The sequence below is a fragment of the Thalassophryne amazonica genome, chromosome 1 (assembly GCF_902500255.1).
Source record: "Thalassophryne amazonica chromosome 1, fThaAma1.1, whole genome shotgun sequence".
In the NCBI taxonomy this organism is placed as follows: Eukaryota; Metazoa; Chordata; class Actinopteri; order Batrachoidiformes; family Batrachoididae; genus Thalassophryne; species Thalassophryne amazonica.
In genome coordinates, this window is record NC_047103.1 from 133,424,217 (window position 1) to 133,447,637 (window position 23,421).

Genomic DNA, 23,421 nt, shown 5'->3' on the forward strand with positions numbered 1-23,421 from the left:
TGCCTTACAGTTTTGAAAAAATTTTGATCAAACAAAGCAGCAGTCTGAGCCATTCCTAAACAATGAAAAAACAAGAGGGTGGGCCACTCCTCACTCAAAGACTGCCCACAGGCGAATGACGTAGCCGACAGGCGTGAAAACTCTTGCATACCCACGAGGGTTCAAGCATGTCTGATGTAATCACACGTGATTGAAATCCATATGGTTTTTGAAAAAAATAAGGTCCGTTACTTTTATCACAGACCTTGTATTTGAAACCATTTTGCCAACCATTGTTTTGATACAAGGGATCACACAACACATGCAAAGTCCAATCAGAATTAGGACTACAATAACTGGTGTCATCATTTTCAATAGTAACTGCCACCATCGTCCTGAAGTCAACCAGGACCAGGGATCCCACTGGCTCACAGTTAAGGTGTCTTTATGCATTGCATCACGAAGTTTATTCAGCTCTTCCAATGCATCCTGCACATCCACTGAATGAATGGAGTCTGGGATGAAAGTACAGCATGTTGTGTTCAGCAGAACACAAACGCCTCCCTGTGAACCAGTAAGCAAGTCTAAAACCATGCGATTTTTGCATCACCATAGTACGTAAAGCATCTATTTCAGTATTTTGAGCTGCTACTATTTTCTCTGTTTCATTCATGAACAGACCCCATCGATAATTCAGCGTTTCAATCATTAATTAATTTTTTACCACTCCTATCCAGGGGAACAGTGAATGTGCTATTTTATCTCCTACAGACCACAACTTTTGGTCCTCCGGTACATCAAAGCCCCACGTGTGATCATGTGGCAACACATCTGGGTATATCGATCTCCTCCATCTGGTGCTGCCATTCTTTTCTGTGGAGGTCCTTGGCACTACCACATATGTATGGTCAGTCACCTGGGTAGGTGCACACACCACCCCAATTTGGTGGGAGACTCATGTACAGCCTGGAACCACAAAGCCAAAAGATGTCGTCATACACCGGAGTACCATTTATAGGTGGTAGCAAAAACTTACTAACATAAGCACATGATTCATCCGTTCCCCATGGACAGGAGCCTGTATGATTACATCCACGTCCAATGCAATGAAAATAAGTATCATTCTCAAAATATATTTTGGTTAGGCTTAAATCATTTGATAAAACATAAGTTTGGGTACACAGACATTTCCTAATTTTACCTACAGTTTTATTCCCTGTCCCGTAAAACCAAATCGGGAATGGCCGTTGTGATGACAATTTAACGTGTGATATTTTTGCGTTTCCCTTCAGTCTAGTCAATGGAGCAGCACTTGGGCACGCTTGTAAATCGTCTGTTGGAGTCCCTATCATAAAAGTGGTTGCATTGAAACAAGTGGTATTACGTCTTATCAGATTAGCTGAGAACTGTTGTCCCTGAAATACAGTTTGATTATGCATCCATATGATAAGACATTCTGTCACCCTAGCAGGGTACGGTTTAGCAGTCAGAGCTGGGTGTGTTGAGGATATAGGCATATGCGAACAAACATAACAATTAGTAACATGTAATTCCATGGCCAATAAATGAACATATCTGTACCACGAATTAGTGTGGTATATATGAGGGTGCCCATCTGTCTCATTCACATTATAAATAAACCTCTTCTGACGTTGCTTCCGTTGTTCTCTGGCTCAGTCCACAGTGAGCTTCAATTCTTGGGTCAACCACCAGGCCAGGAATCCAAGGAGCGTGAAACACACTAAGGTCACAGCGCAACCGGCTGCCCTACCGACAGTCTGGCAACGGTGGCGCTGAGCACGCCGCTCCGGGGTGTGCTGTAGTTCAGTCATGATTGCTAGGATACAGTGCTGTTGACCAACCTCACCTAATAGTGCAAGGATCTCCCTGCTTCACTGGTGTTGAGACAATCTATTGCTAATTAGACTCCCTTTGTAGCCAGACTTCCCCTTACACTGTGGAGGCAGCAACACACACTGTATCTTACAGTGACTCGGATGTATCCACGTTGATCTCTCTATCTTTACTGCAGTTGGTGTTGTTAACAGCACTTGGTATGGACCTTCCCAACGAGGACTGAACCAGTTCTTCCTCTTAATCACTCTGAACACCCAGTCTCCTGGTTGGACTACTGGAAGGCCGTCCTGTGGAAGATCAGAATTATTTGGCAGTAAATGTGTTTGAGTTATCTCTTTGTGTTAATGTCTTTTTCATAAAATCTGCTAATGTTTGTTCCTCATCTGCTGTCTTAGTATCCATGTCAAAAATTGTAGACGATATGGTCGTCCATAAAGTATCTCAAATGGTGTTAAACCTGATGGTGTTGGTGGTGTTCTCATACAATTTTACTAGGTCCAAACATTCAATCCAGGTTCGTTTTGTCTCTTCCATACATTTCCTTAATCTTGTCTTTATTGTGCCATTTGTCCTTTCCACTAATCCTGCACTTTGTGGGTGGTAAGAACAATGATATTTTAACTTAATTTTCATGTGTTCTGCTACTCTTTGTACAACTTCATTTACAAAATGTGTTCCATTATCACTGTACAATGTCTCTGGTATTCCACAATACAGAATAATTGTCTTACACAGTGCTTTTGCTACTGTTAAAGCATCTGCTTTTTGTGATGGAACGATTTCTACCCATTTTGAAAAAGCATCAATTAATACTAGACAGTATTGATAAGGTCCACATTGATTTAGTTCAGTAAAGTCCATATGAACAATTTGAAAAGGATACTGTGGTTTTGGGAATTGCCCTCTCCGGGGTCTTATATTTCCCTGTGGGTTGTTTCAATCAGGTAACACAGGCTTTACAAAAATTTGAGTATAAATTAAATCCATAGGTAGTAAAGTGTTGGTCTACCATATGTACCATCCCCCCTGTCGACACGTGTTGATCCATGTGTCGCAATTGCAGCTGCTTTGAATAAGCTTTTGGGTAGGATGGGTTTATGTACACAATAAAGTCCTTTGGGGTTGCCCCATTTTTCAACCACAGATTTCGTTCCTGTGTTGGTGCTTGTTTTTGTATATCTAGTAAAAGGTCAGAGTCTATTAATGGTTCATTGTCTGAGCTGTGTAAATAGAAGTGCCATATCGACCAGCTGCTGCTTCTTTCGCTATTTTGTCTGCGAGACAGTTTCCTCTGGAGACAAAATCTGTGCCTCTGGTGTGGGCTGCGCATTTACATAATGCCAGGTGTGATGGTAATGTCACTACTTCTAGCAGATTTGTGAGTAAGCCTGCATGTCACTGGTTTCCCTGTAGAGGTTATCATACCTCTTTGTTGCCATTGTTTTGCAAAGAACCAAATTGTTGAAAATGCATATTGACTATCTGTATAGACTGTCAGTTTCTGTCCTTTAGCCAAGATACAAGCTCTGGTTAATGCAGTGAGTTCTGCAGTTTGGGCTGATTTAAAATGATCAATCTGTTTTGCTTCAATAACAGTATTTGGTAATTGAACAGAATAGCCTGTTAATGTCTGTCCTTTCTGATCCTTGAAACATGAGCCATCCACAAAGTAATGTAGTCCATCTGTAAATGGTTACAGGATGCATCTAAACATTCCCTGATGACTCCTGCTTCCAGTAATTCTGCAATAACCGGTTCAATTCCTTTTTCTGCTTCAGGTTTTAATGGATATTGTTTGATCCGTGGTCTCCAATCAGATCGTGGCTTAATTTTGACTGGTGGAATATTTTTCAACAGTCCTACATCTGTGGGTGCATTCACCCAGAGATGAGGCAGTTTGGCCAATAAAGACAAAAACAACACAGATGTTGTTAAATTTCAATTGTCCAGATGTACTTCATGTATCACCGGTGTTGTCCAAGCACTTACAAGCCTGTGGATGGACTGAAATCCCACACCGACATTGCATCTGCTTCGTGCCGCAGATGCTTCCTCAATTTTAGCAATTCCTCCAAGGTCCTTCCAGGACTGTCTGCCCTTGTCAGTGAAATATGCGGCACAGCCTCAGGTTTTCCTCTGTACCATTTGTCTGCACTTTGGGTCAGCACTACACACAGGTGGTTTTTCTGTCTGTATAGGTGTGCTACTGTCTGTAATTCTGATGGAATTTTCAGAAATCCTGTTCCATACCTTTCATCCTTTTGTGGAGTGACTAGCATAGTTGTGTAGCTCTTTTGGTGACATTACTACGTGTTCTGTTTTCACAGGTCGTCAGACCTTCCAATAATTGTTCAGTTTGTCTCAACTCCGATAGATGGAGTTATCTACAGTATACAGTCATAATTCCATTTAGTTATGTACTTCAGATTTTCCGGATTGCGTTTGTGCATGTATTTTTCGTCGCCCTGAAATAGGGGCTTATTTTCTGTGCATGTTTCCCATGTTGGTCACCTATTCCCCTTCACTCTGCAAAGTTCAGGTCAAGCTTGGACCTTCCTTGGAATCCCCCTCTTTGCAGACTCGTCGGGAATATGTGAGTGTGGTGCGTATGGACTTAATGACCTACTTTGCAGAGGACAGCTTCACTTTTGTCCCCTGATAAAATGGGATATCAAGCTGTCCGTGCTTCAGTCACTCAGTCCCATTCTCTCCCATTCATACTACACACTTAGTTTCACTTTTGGAATATTCAATTAATTCGCGTCTCTCTAAATGCTTCTCCTGAATTTTATTTTTACTCCTCCTGTATTTCTTAGCCGGATGGGGACTCCAACCCCTCCACCAAATGTGCCGACAGGACCGGAGACTCTAACTCCCTCCCCCCCCCCCCCCCCCCCCCCACTTTATTACCCACGTTAACGTTATTTTATCCCCGCAGGCAGTAATTACTTACGTTAATTTGTTGCGCCTCTCATTTGGTTCGGAGGTGTCGTCAGTCTACTACGGCGAGCGGGGGGTGAACATCTATGGTCACCGGCCCAATGGAGAATTCACTCCTCAGGACTTTCTTCAGTGCGCGCTGTCAGCGGTGCGTCTCCCTCCGTTCGCTCGAAGATCTGTCGATGCCCCACGTTGGGTGCCAGGAAAAACTGTTGGGTCTGCACCCTGTTTTAAAGAAATGAGAGGCACAGACACTGTAAAGAAACCAGTCAGATATGCAAATATATTTTATGCTCTGCGCAGAGGAGGAGTAGGAGCGGGCAGTAGCAGCTTGTACGTGCTCACCTCCAAAGCTCTCTTAAAATCTATTCCTCTGGCTCGGCTTTTTATTTAGTTCACCAACATGAGAAAAAAAACAAACAAGGACAGTCAGGGAGAGGTTACACATGAGTCATGTCTGCATGGGGAGATAGCAAAGCAAGGTAGCGGCTGGAACCTGCCATTCCTGCAACATGAGCCTTGTGGCTTGTCAAAAACAGGATAAGGCACTTATGTAAAATGAAAAACAGTTTGCTTAATCATGAATAATGCAAACAAGTTTTTCTTTTTAAATCATTCTCTTCTCACAAAGAGGAAAAGTACACGGTCATAAAAGGAAATAAATAATATAAGCATGAACTATATAAAATCCTTGACACTACTTCCATTAAACGCCATAAATGTTTAAAAATCCACTGATTTCTCCCACTTTGCCTGATGGAAAACTTTAGAAATTACAAACTCACTAATGGAAATCTGTACAGATACTCCTATTTGGCACAACCCAGACTTCAAGATTAATAAAGCAGCTCTTTATATCAGCCCATGGGAACAGAAAGGAATCACACACCATCACCTCTTTCAAAATAAGTTTGTGCCATTTAACAACTTGATGCAGAGGTTTGGAATTATAGGAGGAAATTTTATTCATTACCATCAAGTAAAGCATATAGTGATGTCAAAACTCCAGACGCTTCAGTGCCCACCAGAACCACCCACATTAGTGACAGACATCAAGAACCTCCTCCCAATAAAGAAAACCTTGTCTAAGGTATATAAGTTAATATCATGCGTGGAGACTGCTTTACATTTACCCCGTTTAAAATGGGTGGGGGGGGACTTCTTCCTCACCCCTGACCACTGGACACAGATTTGTAAAAACACATTTTCAATGACAAACACCAACTTACAACTCATCCAATACAAGGTTCTTCATAGAACACACATTACACAATATAAGACGTATAAAATGGGCTTCTCCGACTCTGATGCTTGTTCAGTGTGAACTAAACACCATTCATCCATCTTCTACCGCTTAGTCCAGTTAAGGGTCACGGTGGGCTGGAGCCTATCTCAGCAGTCATAGAGCGCGAGGCGGGGTACACCCAGGACAGGACGCTAGTCTGTTGCAGGGCCACAAATAGACAAACAACCTTGATACCTATTTTCATGCCCTTTGGCTCTGCTCACCTGTCCAGTGTTTTTGGTCCAAAGTCACTGAAAAACTGTCCTCTATCTCGGGATATAGAATTCCCTTTATCTCCTAATTTATGTTTACTTGGAGACACTACAATTATTGAACTACCAACTAAATCTAAAACTATTCTTGTAGCACTGACTATTGCCAAAAAAAAACAATTTTGCTGAATTGGAAAAATAAACAATCAGTATTAACCACTGGTCAAACCTCCTCTTCGAATATATATCAATGGAAAGAATATCAGCTTTATTAAGTCCTACGGGCTGCTTGGGGGGTCTCGGGTGTGTTGGTCTGTCGTGCTGCCCCGGTGGCTCTGGTGGCTGCCCTTCCTGGCCCCCTGTGCCCTTCTGCTTCCCTTTTTCGCCTGGTTCCTCCTGGGGCCCTGCATCCTGTGCCCTTTTCCGTTGTTGCTTGCAGTCAGCCGCATGGCTTCCGACGCGCCGAAGTGGTCCATGTCTTATGGTAGGGTTCTGTACTTTTATCTTGGCCTAACACACCAGCCACAATAGTGATCGGCTATATAGCTGTGATCCGGGTCTCTGTGTGTGGCTGGTTATGTGTTCGTGGCCGACACCACAATTCGGTTTTGGGTGCGCTCAAGGGGATCCAGACTCTAGTGTCCTAGATTAGTGAATGAATGGTCACTAACAAGACAACAAACTGTCGCTTTCACTGCTTGTTCATGTGTGGTGGTTTGTTCCAGCATGTTTTATGTTGGGGACCCGTCTCCTCGGTGTCTCACTTCACACTTATTGCTTTCACCACTTGCCTTTCATTTTTGTCTGTCTTCGTGTTGTTTTGGTGGTCGGTCCCTCCTCATAGTTGTCAGTCAGCTTAGAGTAGGATCTTGTAGGGTGATCGGGAAGGGCGGATGGGGGTCACACACACACACCACATTCACTCATGCACTACATACCTTCTGTCCTGCAAGAATAAATTGCATATGTGTATTAATGTTCATAAATGGTTCTGCCAGTGTGGCATTTACCATTACTATATATGCAGACAGGGGGAAAAACAACAACAAAAAACAATAGTTTGTTTTGCCACTTTCATTGTATTCACTTTTCTGTATCAGGTCCGCTCTAGTTTTAATTATCATTAGGTTTGTGGTTTTCCACTTTTTGACTCGCCACCTTAGTTCTTAGTTTTGGCCTTTTTGTTTTGTTCAGGTTAATTGTTTGTTGTGCACATCACTCTTTTCACCATTGGTTTTTTCGGTCAATCGTTATCTTGCTCCAGTCCGCTTTACTTTTCTTCTCACTGCACTGTCTTGCACTCACCTTTGTCTTCCCTGGCCACGCCCCCTTCCAGAGCATTCTGCACACCTGTTCCTCAGTCCACGCCCTAATTAGTCAGCCACTATTTACACCCTCACAGTCCCCTGCCAGATTGTTGAATGTACAGGTGCTGGTCATAAAATTAAAATATCATGAAAAAGGTGATTTATTTCAGTAATTCCATTAAAAAAGTGAAACTTGTATATTATATTCATTCATTACACACAGACTAATATATTTCAAATGTTTTTCTTTTAATTTTGATGATTAGAACTGACAACTAATGAAAATCCCAAATTCAGTATCTCAGAAAATTAGAGTATTAAGACAATACAAAAAAGGATTTGTAGAAATGTTGGCCAACTGAAAAGTATGAGCATGTACAGCACTCAATGCGTAGTTGGGGCTCCTTTTGCCTGATTTACTGCAGCAATGCAGCGTGGCATGGAGCCGATCAGTCTGTGGCACTGCTCAAGTGGTATCAGAGCCCAGGTTGCTCTGATAGTGGCCTTCAGCTCTTCTGCATTGTTGGGTCTGGTATGTCACATCTTCCTCTTCACAATACCCCATAGATTTTCTATGGGGGTTAAGGTCAGGCGAGTTTGCTGGCCAATTAAGAACAGGGATACCATGGTCCTTAAACCAGGTACTGGTAGCTTTGGCACTGCATGCAGGCGCCAAGTCCTGTTGGAAAATGAAATCTGCATCTCCATAAAGTTGGTCAGCAGCAGGAAGCATGAAGTGCTCTACAGCTTCCTGGTAGACGGCTGCGTTGATCTTGGACTTCAGAAAACACAGTGGACCAACACCAGCAGATGACATGACACCCCAAACCATCACTGACTGTGGAAACTTTACACTGGACCTCAAGCAACGTGGATTCTGTGCTTCTCCTCTCTTCCTCCAGACTCTGGGACCTTGATGTCCAAAGGAAATGCAAAATTTACTTTAATCAGAGAACATAATTTTGGACCACTCAGCAACAGTCCAGTCCTTTTTGTCTTTAGCCCAGGCAAGACATCAAGTTATCAGTCTTCCCCATAATTGTGTAGCCTACAGAACTAGACTGAGAGACCAGTTAAAGGCCAAGTGTCTTCAATTTTGAACCTTTTCACAATATTCTAATTTTCTGAGATAATGAATTTGGGGTTTTCAGTAGTTGTCAGTTATCATCTAAATTAACAGAAATAAACACTTGAAATATATCAGTCTGTGTGTAATGAATGAATATAATATACAAGTTGCACTTTTTGAATAGAATTACTGAAATAAATCAACTTTTTCATGATATTCTAATTATATGACCAGCACCTGTATTTCACTTTCCAGCCCTCACGTCTTGTCTTTTGTCTTCTGATCAGCCTGCTGGTATTTGACCTTGTTTTTTCCTTGACCACATTTTTATCTCTGCCTCTGATTGCCACCACGCCGTATATTTTGACTTCAGCCTGTTTGTTCGACCAAGCCTCAGCCTTAGGTCTGTCTGTATCTTTGCTTCGCTGCTGGTTCACCTGTGTACCGAATCCCTGCCTGTTGCTGCAATTAAACCTTATTCTAACTGCATCAGTTGGGAGAGATTGCAATTGTGTCCACCTGGTTTGTGCCACGCCCTGATAAAAATACGTTAAGAACCATTATTAAAACCTGTTGGTGTTACAATCATACAAATCATAATTCATTTTGAAAGCATTAACAAGTGGTGAGAGAACCACTTCGTTTGGCAAACTTTTCGACAAAGCAATTGTTCTATTAGTGAAAGTTTTTTTTTTTTTTAAACACTTTATTTTCCTATTTTCACATTTAACTGAACATACATACCAACAACAAATATAAATGTTCGATGTAGTCCACAAAAGAACTCCAGGTCGCAGAAAAGTCCTTGCTTCTTTTGCTTGTCTTGTATCTGAGGTTTTCCAGAGGTAGAAAGGAAAGCACCTCCTTCAACCACTGTAGAAACGATGGGGGTTTCTTTGCATTCCAGTTAAAAAGAATCAGTCTGTGAGCAAATAATGAAGCAAATGCCAAAGCTTTCGCCTGTAAATTTGTGACCTTACACTTCGGGGCGCTATGCTGAAGATGGCTGTGTGGAAAGCAGGAGCTATAGTCTTTTTGCACATATGAGAGAATACCTCAAAAATATTGCCCCAGTAACTGTTTAGAAGAGGGGCAGGCCCAAAACATGTGTCCCACTAAGGCTGGGCTGTTACCACATCTCAGGCAGGCAGAGTTTGTAGTGAGAAAAATTCTGGCAAGTTTGTCCTTTGAGTAGTGGAGACGATGGAGCACCTTAAATTGAATTAATCCGTGGCGTACACATAATGAAGAGGTGTGTACCCGCCACGCCTCCTCTGAGAGCACCACCCCTAAATCACTCTCCCATGCAGTTTTAGTTTTCTCCCAAGATATCTGATTTAAACCCCTTATCAAAGTGTATATCGCTGAAACCCTTCTCTTCTCAAAAGGTTCAAGCTCTAAAATGCTGTCTAGTTGGCTTCGAGGCGGCAGGTAAGGAAACAAGGGGAACACTTTCTTAGCGAAACTACGTACTTGGAGATATCTAAAGAAATGAGTGTTGCATAAATTGTGGAATTGTGGTCTTTCCTGAGTGTCTAAAATGAGAATGTGTCATATGTAAACAAGTTCATGGCCTCAGTCCAGAATATCTTCTCATTTCAAAGATTTCATAATTTACATTTTCATAGCCATGCAAGATTTTGTACATCATAATTAAATCACCTCTAGTACATCATCTAAAGTAGTTAAACTTAGTTCAGCAAGTCTGTCCTCATAGGACAGATGTTGCAACTCAGGGAAGAACTTGGTGGCTCATCTTTGAACCTTTTCCAATTAATGTTTGCCTTTTTCAAGATACGGCATCCATGTCTGAACACAATACTCAAGAGGGGGTGAACGAAACTCTTCTAAAAGAGAAGGAAGGACTCCTTGTCGATGTATGAGAAGGCTCTTTTTATCATGCCCAATATACTGTGAACTTTAGCCGCCGACGCAGCGATGTGTTGGCGTGATTCAGAAAATGAAAACATTGAAAAACATTGAAAAAGCAAAAAACTTCAAGTGCATGAACTAAATACATACTCCTGACATTTGATCACATCTAATTTAGCTCATGAAAAGTCACTTCTAGCAGGAATTTGACCTCAGAAATTTTTTCCCAGGTAAAATTTTGTGGAATCGGAAATGAGGTTTGCGCTCGATGAGAGCGGTGCTTGAGTTTTTTTTTTATTTAAAATTGTGGGTATGATCTAGGTCACAGCCAGTGAGTGTGAAGGTGTTTTAAAATGGGGGTCAGGCGAGAATCTCCAACAGACAAATCAACAAAGTTTATTTATTTGAGCTCTGGCTGACTCATCATGTCGTCACTCTCTCATTTAAGGCACACTAGTGTAGAGTCCCAGGTACAGTGAAACTCACCTAAACTGTCATCGTATAAACTGGATATTCAGTCACCGGACCAAAAAAGCCCCAATTTTTTGTATTGTTTTCCATGTAGTAAACAGTGTATGTAATGGATTTTTCGCTTGCATCAGATAAAATGTCACGTCCGATCGCAATGTATTTCCATTAAAAACCCCAAGCAGTCTGAACGTGCAGAGGTACAAATTAAAGTTTGGCTCTGACACTTGCCGATTTGAGTAAAGTGGGACCAGAGTCATTTCTGTGATTAAAAGTCCAACCATTAAACTTTTTCAAACCAGTTTTCATACTGGGACCTGAAGCCTGATATGCACCTGTTAAATCAGACACAAAGGGCTGTGATTTGACACTTCTGCTATAATCCTTTGTCTGCCATCATATTACATAGCGCGCACTGATAAATGGATCAGAAAAGTCTGCACATTTACAGGACAAAGTTGGTAAAAAAGGAAAATGTACAGTTTACCTTTGATTTAGAGGTGCACAGTCATTTAAAGTCATTCCAGCGACACCCAAGGATCTTGGCAGGTGTTGTGCCCGATTCAGCACCCCTGCCGTGAAATGCACCCCCTTTGCGGGAATGCACATTTGAACCTCGTCGCCTTTAAACTCACATTTAACAGCACAGATACAGTTTGCGCAGACAAAAATGTACAGAAATCAATATGATCCTTATTCTATGTCAAGTGAACAGAATATGTTCATATTTACAAGCACTAATTGGCTGGTTTTGTTCAGTAGGAACGAAGCGTCTGATATTATCATGTTTGTTTTATGATGTTTCATCACACGATGGTGTTTGTTTTAGTGTTTATTTGTTAAATGATTTTAATTTTATTCATTGACGTTATGAATATGCAGCTTGAATCACTGTGGAATGTTTGAGGACCCTGTTGAAATTAACGTCCATTCCTATTGTCTGTATATGTATTATGTCTGTATATAGTATATTAATTTATTCAGAGTATCCTAATCATCAGAATTATTATAAAAATGTACACAAAACAATGGTTATCATTCCATGTAATTTAATTTACAAATACAACACAAGGGAAAAGAACATGAATTTTTTGGAAGTGTGTGAAATATATATTTCTCTCTAACTAGTTACGTAACTTTTATGAAAATAGATTTATTGGCGGGGAAGGGGAGAGCAGTGGCGGTTCTTCAATTAATTCCTCCCCGGGAGAGACCCCCCCAAAAACCCACAACCCATATTCCTATTGTCTGTATATGTATTATGTCTGTATAACATATTAATTTATTCAGAGTATCCTAATCATCATCATAATTATTAGTATGATGAAAACTATTATTATTATTGTGATAAAAAAAAATTACACACAACAAAGTGACAAGAACGTGTATTTTTGGAAGTGTGTGTTAAATATATTTTCTGCATACACTGAACAAAAATATAAATGCAACACTTTTGTTTTTGCTGTGTTTTCATGAACTGAACATTTAAAACATTTTCTGTATGCACAAAAGACCCACTTCTTTCAAATATTGTTCACAAATCTGTTAGTGAGCACTTCTTTGCCAACATCATCCATCCCACCTCACAGCTGTGCTGGTATATCAAGATGCTGATTAGACAGCATGATTATTACACATTTGGGAATCAATCCCACAGCCTTCTGGCTGTGAGGTGACAGCCGTAACCACAAAGCCACATGCTGCCAATAAATGAATACTCCTATAGTAAACTGTTTTATTTTCTATATGTATTGCAGTTTTATTATATATGGGTAAGCCAAAACTGCTGGAGCCCTCCTGAAATTTGCGGCATTATTATTCTTATTATCTATTACCTATTAGTATCTGCATTGTGAATATACCCCCAAATTTTGTGGCATTTCCCACTCAGTGTAATTTGAATATTTTCCCTAATTAGTGAAACAAATTTGCTACAATTAGCTATAATTAGTTATTTTGCCAGATACAAAGAAAAACTCACTAACTGTACTATATAAGGAATATAAACACTTTGAGTTAAAACACAACACTGATATTCAAACACAATATTAAAATAAATATTTTAGCAATATAATTTAAGCAAATAAACTTAATTGTGATTTAAACACTATGCATACCCAGAACATAAAGAACACAACAGCATTAAAATAAATTCCAGCAATTTAATGAAATTAAGGTAATAGTGTTTATTGTATAAAAATGCCATTCTATACACAATCATATTCATTCATTTTCTATACCAACTTACTCCACTCAAGGGTCACAGGGGGGCTGAAGCTTGTCCCAGCAGTCATGGAACAAGTGGTAGGCCTCACCCTACGGTACACTGGCGTTGGTACCCAATGCCAGTGTACCATAGGACCACATAGACAACCAGCACACACACACACACACCTGGGTACAGTCAATTAAGTCACCAATTCACCTAACTTACGTCTTCAGAAGTGGCTCACACACACACTCAATGTCAACTGCAATATTAAAATATTTGAGCAATTACCTAAGAAACCTAAATGTATAAACTGTTTATTTTATTTGAAACACCACTTTAAACACGATATGCAATAAAATTAAAACATTTAAGCAATAATATAAAAAGTTAAACTGTCTTGTAATTATAACACCACTTTAAACATAAATACAATATTAAAATAAATATTTAAGCAATAACAAAGTTAAATAAACTGTCTTGTTATATTATAATACCACTGCAAACATAAGAAACACAATATTAAAATAAGTATTTAAGCCATTATATGAAAACCTAAAAAAATATTGCAGCTGCAATAAACCCAATATAAAGAATATTAAATTTATGTTATCAATAAAATGACAAACTATCGATTAAATGTTTTCAAAATATGCCGTGCTACTTCTGAACATGAGATACCATCACTTGCACCCAGGGCACAGGTAGTCCTGATCCAAAGGAGGCTTCTGTACACAGGTATGGTGGTACCACGTCTGACACGTCACAGCCAATCTGTGTAAACAAGGACACGGATTGTTACTTTATTCATGACCCCTGTGGACAGCCTGGCAGCCCAGAAACCCCCCCCCCCCCCAATTGTCTAGCAGAGCTGCTGACAACAAATCCCATTCGTTGGGGTCACGTTGCTAACCGGATGTGACGTAGTGCCGTGCTCACCTATTATATGGAATTCATACGTCTAGACCCCTTGCAGTCACGTGGCCACTCCCCATCTCCATGTTGTCGGTCACGTGCAGGGCTTCAAGGATTATTTACACGAGAAGCAACGTACGTACTGGAAAGTGTGGGACAAGCTTTGAGATAAACTCATGTCTGATCATGATAATGGAGTAAGCAAACATACCAGGCATCTTTCTGGCTCTGAATTACAGCGGTACAGAAAACAGAGACCGGATAGACAGGAGACGGAGACAAGAAGAGTGCCTCTCCCTTATTTAGCAGGAGTAGGGGAAAAACTACAGAGGATCTTCAGACAGCACAAAATCCCAGTTTACTTTAAACTGGTTAACACCTTGAGACAGAAATTAGTTGACCCTAAGGACAGGATCCCTAGTTACAAACAGAACAATGTAGTGTATTATATCAGATGTCAGGAAAACTGTAATGAACACTACATAAGTGAGACTAAGCAACCTTTAAACAAGATGCTATACCAGCACCGCAGAGAGGGCACCAGTGGACCTCAGTCTGCAGTTCATCTCCACCTGAAAGACACTAACTACACGTTTGAGGACAAGGAAGTTAAAATCTTAGCCAGAGAGAAGAAATGGTTTGAGAGAGGTGTCAAGGAAGCATTCTTTGTAAAACAGTTGAAACCCAGCTTTAACCGGGGGGCGGGTCTCAGACACGCTTTGTCCCCTGTTTACAATGTGGTACTCAGGTCAAAGCAGTTTCAGTCTTTTGGTCATGGTAATGAGTCATTCACGTCATCAGGAGAGTCGTCAAGGGAGCCATCAGGAGAGGCTTCCATCCCATCAGTAGGAGAGTGCTAACTAGAGCACAATAGGTGCCTATTAGAACTATTTAGTCACTAGCCTATAGCAGTTGGCCTCTCGGTAGGAGGGGTCTGGTTAGGTTAAAAACTCCAGCTTTTGTTGGCTTCTGGTTTATTCTTCTCTACAAGAGTCAAGACAGAAGTCAGACTACCAGAGCAAGAATTTTAGCTGAGGAAGCTTCTGTGATTTGAAGCGAAACGTCCTCACATCAAGCAACCCTGTCGAAGATTCAAGCTTCTCTACTATAGTTAGACAGAAAATATATTTCACACTCTTCCAAAAATACACGTTAACTTTTGTGTTGTATTTGGAAATTAAATTACATGGAATGATAACCATTGTTTTGTGTACATTTTTATAATAATAATAATTCTGATGATGATTAGGATACTCTGAATAAATTAATATATTATACAGACATAATACATATACAGACAATAGGAATGGACGTTAATTTCAACAGGGTCCTCAAACGTTCCAGTGATTCAAGCTGCATACTCATTTATAACGTCAATGAATAAAATTAAAATAATTTAAACAAATAAACACTAAAACAAACACCATCGTGTGATGAAACGTCATAAAATAAACACGAAAATAGAGACGCTTCGTTCCAACTAAACAAAACCAGCCAATTAGTGCTCGTAAATATGAACATATTCTGTTCACTTGACATAGAATAAGGATCACATTGATTTGTGTACATTTTTGTCTGTGCAAACTGTATCTGTGCTGTTAAATGAGTTTAAAGGCGACGAGGTTCAAATGCGCGTTCCCGCAAAGGGGGTGCATTTCACGGCAGGGGTGCTGAATCGGGCACAACACCTGTTTCTTGAACGAGTAGCACAAAAGGTGGAAGACACAAATGCGGACCTACAAGCAGAAATGATGGAATGATCAAAAGGCTTCATCTGGAGGCAAAGCAGTGGTTCGGTACACGTGTCGGCAGGCAGCGATACAGAGGTAACAGACTGACTGAGGCGTAGTCAAAAACAAAATGCTCAAAAAAACACGGTGAGACAGAGTATGCAGGCAGAGACGAGAGCCGAGTCCAAAAAACAAGCAATCATTGGGTGTTACGCTCAAGAGTCCAGCAGAGGGCGATGAGACCAAGGAAGTTCAGCGTGGTTCAGCTGATGACTTTTTGGGATCCTCAGTTCACTAGTGGACATCATTTTTGAACATACAACATTGTTAATATAACAGCCAGGCAACTAATATAGGTGAACAAACGACGCTGTTACAGATCAAAGATAAGAAGATATTATATGAGACACTGAACAAGTGCCCGGCTAGCTCAGTCGGTAGAGCATGAGACTCTTAATCTCAGGGTCGTGGGTTCGAGCCCCACGTTGGGCGAAACTTTTTTGGCCTTAAATTTTTTTGAGGAAGAACCGACAGTGTGAACTGTGTATTTTTGTGACTGAATGTTTACTCACTTTAATGTGTGAAAAAATTTCATTCATATTACTGGTCCTGGTAAGAGTTTATTCTGTAACGTTCAAAGCACATGCAGAATGAGTAAAAAATGGAGTGGGGGGGGGGGGGGTGTGAGAGCAAAAAATGCGTTTGGATCATTGGTTAAACCTCCGTCAACAAATTTCGAGGAGGTTAAAGTAAGAGCTTCGCACGCTCGCATCATATTAAAGATATTAAATGATAGAAACAGATAATATATAGATCAAAAGGGCTTTTCAATGTTAAAATCAAATAGCTGCTAATTCTGCAATAGAGGTCAGATGTGGATCAAAAGTCTTTTCATTGAGAGTTTGCACCTCATCACAAAGGATAGAGATTGAGGCACTTTTGATTTCGATATAATGCAAAATGTACACCAAATGGGCTTTTCAATATTAAATTCAAATGTCCATAAAATCCAAAATCCAGATCCGATCTGGATCCAACTTTGTCAGTTGATAAAGGATACATCACCCAGCAGGATCCGTTAAAAATTTCATAACTATACGAGTATATGAAAAATTGTGGGCTCCAGGCTGTCCACAAAGAGGTGAAAACAAAACCTCCATTCAACTTCACTGACGGAAGTAATAAAAGCCAATCTACCCCCATCACTGGTCCTTTTTGGTACAGCATGGGGTCTTGCATCTTCTATTCATTCCTCTGAAATAACCTGAAAATGGTACACAGTTAAGTAAAAGAAAAATCTAGATTTCTGGACTGAGATGTTTCACGGGGGTGTCATCTGTCATATAAACCTCAGTCGGTGTGTATTTCAATAAAATTCAGAACGTGTGATTTTGACGGCACATTTATTCTGTTTCCTGACAACTGATGACATGTAAACTGTGGTTATCCACTTTAAATCAGTTCCATTTTCTACAAAGCAGTATCTTGTTGGTGATTAATTTTTCAATTCTTCCTTGTTGCACTTCACTAATCAGAAATGTTTCAAATTGAGGGGTAAGTTTCCCTTTAATGTTTTAAGTAGCTCAAGGTGTAGTCCCTTTTGACTTTACACAAAATTTTTCAATCTAATGAAATCTTTATTTTAAAGTACCTTTATTTATTAGGTATACTGCAAGTTATAGTGTGACATTTGTACAGATTCTATCGTAGATTCTTCCCAGCGGGCTCTCTAGTGGTCTGTTTATGAACCATGTCTGTTGCCAACTGTTTTCATTTCCCATCTTTTATGGCACTTTTGGGTTCAATGGGGGGTGCACCATGTGCCTACAGCTCTATGATGGCAACATTAGCACATGTAGTGTGGCAGGACTGTTTGAGCATCAAACAGCATTTTGGGAAACAGTTTCACAACATCATGGCATTTTGTCACTGTTTTAATCCATATGGTTCAAAATCTTTGACTAAAGACAAATTTTGACCATATCTGTGACAAGACTGTGCATCATTTTTGTGAAGACAAAATTCAGTTGTTACATATAAAGGTGCCCAGAAAGCCCTTTTTGTGACTTGGTTAAAAATCCAAAGGGATTACAGGATTAAATGTGTTACATTGACTGTACTGGTTGAATGACAGGCAAAGTGAGCAGCAACATTCTATCAAACCCAACAGTTTCACAGTTAAAGGTCTTAAATGAACAGTGTGCATTGCTCACAACACTGCAGCAATTTCGTAAGTCTGATTCTCAGGTTTGTGAGCACAGTGAGATGTTTTGGTTCCATCCTCATTATGTGTAAGATGGCTTTCCCCCTTTTATTCAATTCACTAAAACATACCAGTGAGTAACCTGTAGCACATAGAGGCTTTACACACACACACACAAAAAAGAGTAACAGCTACACAGAGCACATAACTACTCACATAAAAATTTGTTAGACAAAATATCTTACTCAACCATTCATGGGAACACCAGCCTGTTGTGGCTTTTTTTTTTTTTTTTTTTAATTCGGATCCACCACAGAAGTCAAACACCCAGCAACACAACTTCTCCACTGTTAAAACCTACAAAAAGTGAAAACATCAATTTGTGTAATTTTGTTCTACTTGAGCACATAAACCTTAATAAAATACTGCCACTTTGGGGGGGGTATATGACAAAAGAATAAATAAAAATCTGGTTGTCAGAGTTTTAGACATGTTTTTTTTTTCCCCATATATACATACAGTGGATATATAAAGTTTATAAACCCTTGGGATTTTACACATTTAATTCTTTATGCCATTAAAAAAACCTTCCATCGTAATTTTTCTTTGATTATCCTCTTTAAACTCACAATGCAAACAAATCTCTGCAACATGATCTAAATTAAAGCAAAATATCAAGTGTCAAGGAATGGATACATGGATTTTTCAAAATCACTGAAGCTGTTGCAAACTTAATTTTCATAAATGAAGAAATACAGTTTAGCAGTGATATCTGTATTCAATCAATGTTTGCCGAAATTTGTTTTTGGTGATAGTTTAAAGGAGCTCACTGTAAAATTTTAATTTTGAAAAGCCTGAATTCATTTTTCTTTACAATGGCTTAAATAAGTTACAGTGTGTAAAACCCTAAGAGTACAGAGATTTTCTACATACACTCAACAGTTCTGGCATTGTGGTACTTAACTGGCTTTTTTCAAATAAAGTAAAATGTGACAGAACTACACAGCTGTGACAGAAATGAGAAAAATTGGCAGTTTCTTGTGATATCATCTCCAAGAAGTTGAGCTTTTGTGTCAGAGATGTTATGAGCCAGTCTTTCAAAAGCGTGGCGGAAAAGTCAGTTGGTCTACATAATAGACCGTTCAATTCTAGTAACAATCTAGACAAATCCAGAGCTCATCATTTAAACATAACAGTTTTTAAGATGTTAGCCCCACAAACAAAGGTATATTGTACAATACTTTAATATGAAGCTGTAAAAGGCTACGACAACATGTCGACTAAAAAGGATTCGGGTCATTTCAGCTAGTAATGTGGATGCAGCCTTATTTATCAACTGCATAAGATTTTTAGCCAGCTATGGAAAACATTCTTGTTCCCAAGTTGGGACCGTTGGTAAGCTGTGAGCTTGACTTATCAAGCTCACAAAATTGCACAGTATTCCCATTTCACATCATTATGTAACAAATTCATGTTTGCAGGTCACTGCCTGCTTGTGTGTTACACTGCACATAAAGTAGTTGCTTTAAAGGGGTATTAACGCAAACATTAAAGTATTATACAAATTACTTTTGCAAAAACAAAAAAAACTCATTTTACTCTCTTGCCATTCTTTCCATGTTTTTACTGTAGTTGCAAACTGTTGCCTGACTCAAACCTTCTGTGCATTAATCAAACCAGGACCTAAAACAAAACTATACAACTGTTTAAAGTGCTTGAGAAACTGTTCAATGCAGCAGCTCACACAGCCAGTAACAGTTACGTAGAATACAAAAAAAATTACTGTGGCTTTCAGTTCATATAGCAGTTATGACAACTCTCAAATTTCATTTATGTAGTTTCAACTTAAATTGGCCTAAGAATTCATCATATACAAATGTGCTGCTTGTATGTGCCTTCTAATTCACATGGAACTTGTAGTGACTAACACACACCCACAAAATAAAAATAATTAAATGAAACTTACTTTACTAAATATGAATTTTGAGTCCAAATTAAATTTGAGTCAAGAAAAATTCAGACTATAGACCAACTCAAACATTTCTGACCAGTATTCAAATATGGACCCAACAAATCTACTTGCACGGACCTACGTGAACATCTTAACGTTTGTCAAATTTTCAGCTCACCTGATTCCTAGTAGTTTTTGAACACAAACAAAAAAACCTTTTCCAAAATGGAAGGGGGAAACTAACCGTTCCTAAACAAAATATTTGGTGACAGGCAGTGGTGGTTCTACACTCCGAGCACCCCCCCAACCCAAAAAACAAAGTTTTGCACAAACACCCATTTTTTTATTATTTATTATATATTATTTATTTATCATTATTTTTTTATATTTTAGAAGTGCCCCTGAAACTGACATCAAAAGACTGCAGGCTACAATATAACTCGTATACAAAAGATCCATGAACTGTAAATTTGAATAAACATGCCCTTACATGCTAAATATCTGTCATCAATATCTGTCAGACACTTTATTAATCTGTCTTTCAGGGAGGAACAATTAGCTGTTACTTACTGCCTGGAATTCAATGTTTGGCACACTTTATGACTGGTTAAACTATGCTTGTCACAAAGTAGAGTCTTTGAAACTACCTACAGATATGAAAAAGGGCTAATTACAGGCCTCAATGTTAACCCAAATGATGGACATAAATAATAACTGAACTTGGAACAGTTTTGTTAAAAGTAGGAGTCATTCTTCTATTGAAGCATGTTAATTTTACACACATTACTACTTTAATATTTGAGATTTCTCCCTAAAATATCCACCCCCAAAAAATAAATTTGTTTGCACTAATTAAAGAATTATTTTATTTCCCTGTAACTCAGCTTCAGCCAGTTTACCTCACAATGTCTCAAATAATTTACTATTACTAATTTATTATTATTATTAATAGTAGTAGTACATCCCTCTGACAAAGTCCAGTTTATGCCATTTAGCAGTGTGTAAAATAACAATTATAACAAAAAAAAATAAAAACCTGACAATTTCTCTGACCCTTTCTGAGTATAATTTTATGGTGAAATTAGATCTCATGTTTGTTAAGACTGAATTATTGTAATATAATTAAAACAAACTTTGCAAGCATCATAGCAAGAAGGACAAACAAACCACTACCACCAAGACCACTTCAGTGTACTAATTCCATCCCCCCCCTTCCATTAGACGCAGGGGTGCCCAAGTTTGGTCCTCGAAATCTACCTTCCTGAATCCAATGAGACTCGTTAGCAGGATTTTAATGAGTCTTTCGTGGAGACAACTATGAGTGTCAGGAAGGTAGAGCTCTAGGACCAAACTTGAGCACCTTTTTTGAATAGAGATCTACTTTAAAATTGACAGTGTATCGAGATCTACCAAGCCATATCAAATGTTTTTTTTTTTTTTGCTTTAGTTTTCTTAAGTCTGGTATTTAGTACAGTGATTTATTTTTGACAAAGAAAAAAAAATCTTCCAGAATTGACATGACACACAGGCAGTTGGGACATTTATTTATTATTTTGCAGTTCTGTTTTATTTTTGTGGATAAGTGAAAAATTACAGCACTTGGGCCAAAAACAATTTATGAATAGAATGTGGCAAAAAATAAACATGCAACTGTGAGCCAATCAGAAGCGCTCACTAAGGAGCTCTCAGCCAATGAAATGGAGGAAATTTCTGCTGGATGTCCACCTCCTTTTTCATGGGGGGGGGGGGGGGGGGGTCCTCCTGTGAGTGCTTTCGGGCGGGGGAGGGACCATAGAGGGACCCACTCTCACGGAAGCAGCCGCTGCTCATTAAGTAGAAATACACGTTTTCACATAAGTCTCCAATAACACCAGGAAAAGCCGCCACATTTCTCGCTAGTCGCTTTTTTGAAGTAAAACAAAAAGCCGCTGGAGGGGTCTGAATCGACCTCTCTTTCTGACCAGCTGCTCTCTCTCTCGCTCTCTCTTTTCATGCAATCAACTGGAACTTAGCCTACGACAGACTGGAGTCAACCAGAGAAACCCAGAGGTGAACTGTTCCCTGTGCGCCCCTCCCCTTTCTTTCAAGCACGACACTAGCACATGTCGGTAGGGGGCCCAATCTGCCAATTCTATGCCCAGTGACAAGAAAATCATTTTGCAGTGGAATTAATTTTGTTTTTTGTTTTTTTGTTTTTTTTAAGTGATCGGGCCCATGGTGCCACCCCTGCCCATAAATGGCGCCCCGGGTGGTGGTCCGCATGGCCCGTACCAAAAACCGCCACTGGTGACATACTAGGTTTTCAATTACCAGCTGAACCTAAAACTTGTAATACCTTTTCAACTGACAGCGCAGAAGTGCGAAAAGTAAATCCAGCAAATACGTTTGTATAATCAGTTCAGAGTTGACGCTGAAACTTCACCACAGTAGGTCTCCATGTTTCACTCAGTGAACCGTTCAGCTGTGTGTTGGATGTTACTATCTTCCAAAAAGTCTTCTGGACAAAACGGCTTTTTGTGGAAATCCAATCCAGTGACTATTGTGTCCACTCTCCTCTTATTTGTGGAAATCCCTCCATGGGGTGGAGCCTACTTGTTGCCTATTTTTATCACAAAAACAGGGCACATATTAGCAGAAAACAAAAACAAACAAACAAAAAAAAAAAACAGTGGAACGAAGCTTCCAGTTCAAAAGCTTTTCAATGATGTCATAGCAGAAGATGAAAATTCATATGTACCTTTCAGTCTGTTGGTCAAGTCATACTCTAATCTTTTTTAAAAAAAAAAGCTCAAATCCTTTAAAACTACAAAAAGGTTTTTACACGCAGGACTGGACACCAGCCTACGGAATGTGGTGGTTTGGTTTCCTTACATTGTGTGCACTTACCTGCAACGTAGTTTGCTCCAATTAACATCAACATGCTTCCAATGATGTAAAATCCCAGCGGGACACTGCTGAAGATGCTACTCTCACCTGGTGGTTATACACAAGAACAGAAAATCTTCATCTTGTTCATATACAAGGTGTATGATTTTTTTTTTTCTTTTGTCATCATGAACGAAAATCTACTTTATCACACCATGCTGCGTATTTTCTTTCACGTTTGGCTACTAAACAGCATTTCAAATAGCCTTGGTACGACCATCAAGAACCCAGCTAGTCCACAGTCCTTCTGACTTGACAATAATTACTCCCCCCCACCCACAAAAAAATTTAATAAATCACAAAATCTCCAAGACCTTGTATTTTAAGTTTCATTTCCTAGTAAAAACTCAATTGAACAGAATAGAGGAACAAGTTTCAGCGTCCAAGTAAGAGGCTAACAGGGTGTGGTCCGGGTATGAGAAACCAACCGTCACTTTCCAGAAATGAGTGGAAGCTGAGGTATAGAAAATCAGGACAGGGTACGCTGGCACAGAGATCA

General features: G+C 39.5%; 1 protein-coding gene and 1 non-coding gene across 3 annotated transcripts in view; one reads left to right on the forward strand and one right to left on the reverse strand.

Moving 5' to 3' along the window:
• The first annotated feature begins 16,262 nt into the window (after positions 1–16,262).
• Positions 16,263–16,335, forward strand: trnak-cuu. The gene has a single exon. It is a non-coding gene; the product is annotated as a tRNA-Lys (tRNA).
• A 3,020-nt stretch (positions 16,336–19,355) lies between these two features.
• The window catches only part of gk (glycerol kinase), an 80,873-nt gene continuing 76,807 nt past the window's right edge, over positions 19,356–23,421 (reverse strand). For both annotated transcript variants that reach the window (XM_034174933.1, XM_034174926.1), the window contains 2 exons: positions 22,884–22,970; positions 19,356–22,596 (listed from right to left, as the gene is read on the reverse strand). In XM_034174933.1, coding sequence (XP_034030824.1) covers positions 22,586–22,596; positions 22,884–22,970 — 98 coding nt within the window. In that variant the 3' untranslated portion in view covers positions 19,356–22,585. The remainder of the gene's footprint in view (positions 22,597–22,883; positions 22,971–23,421) is intronic.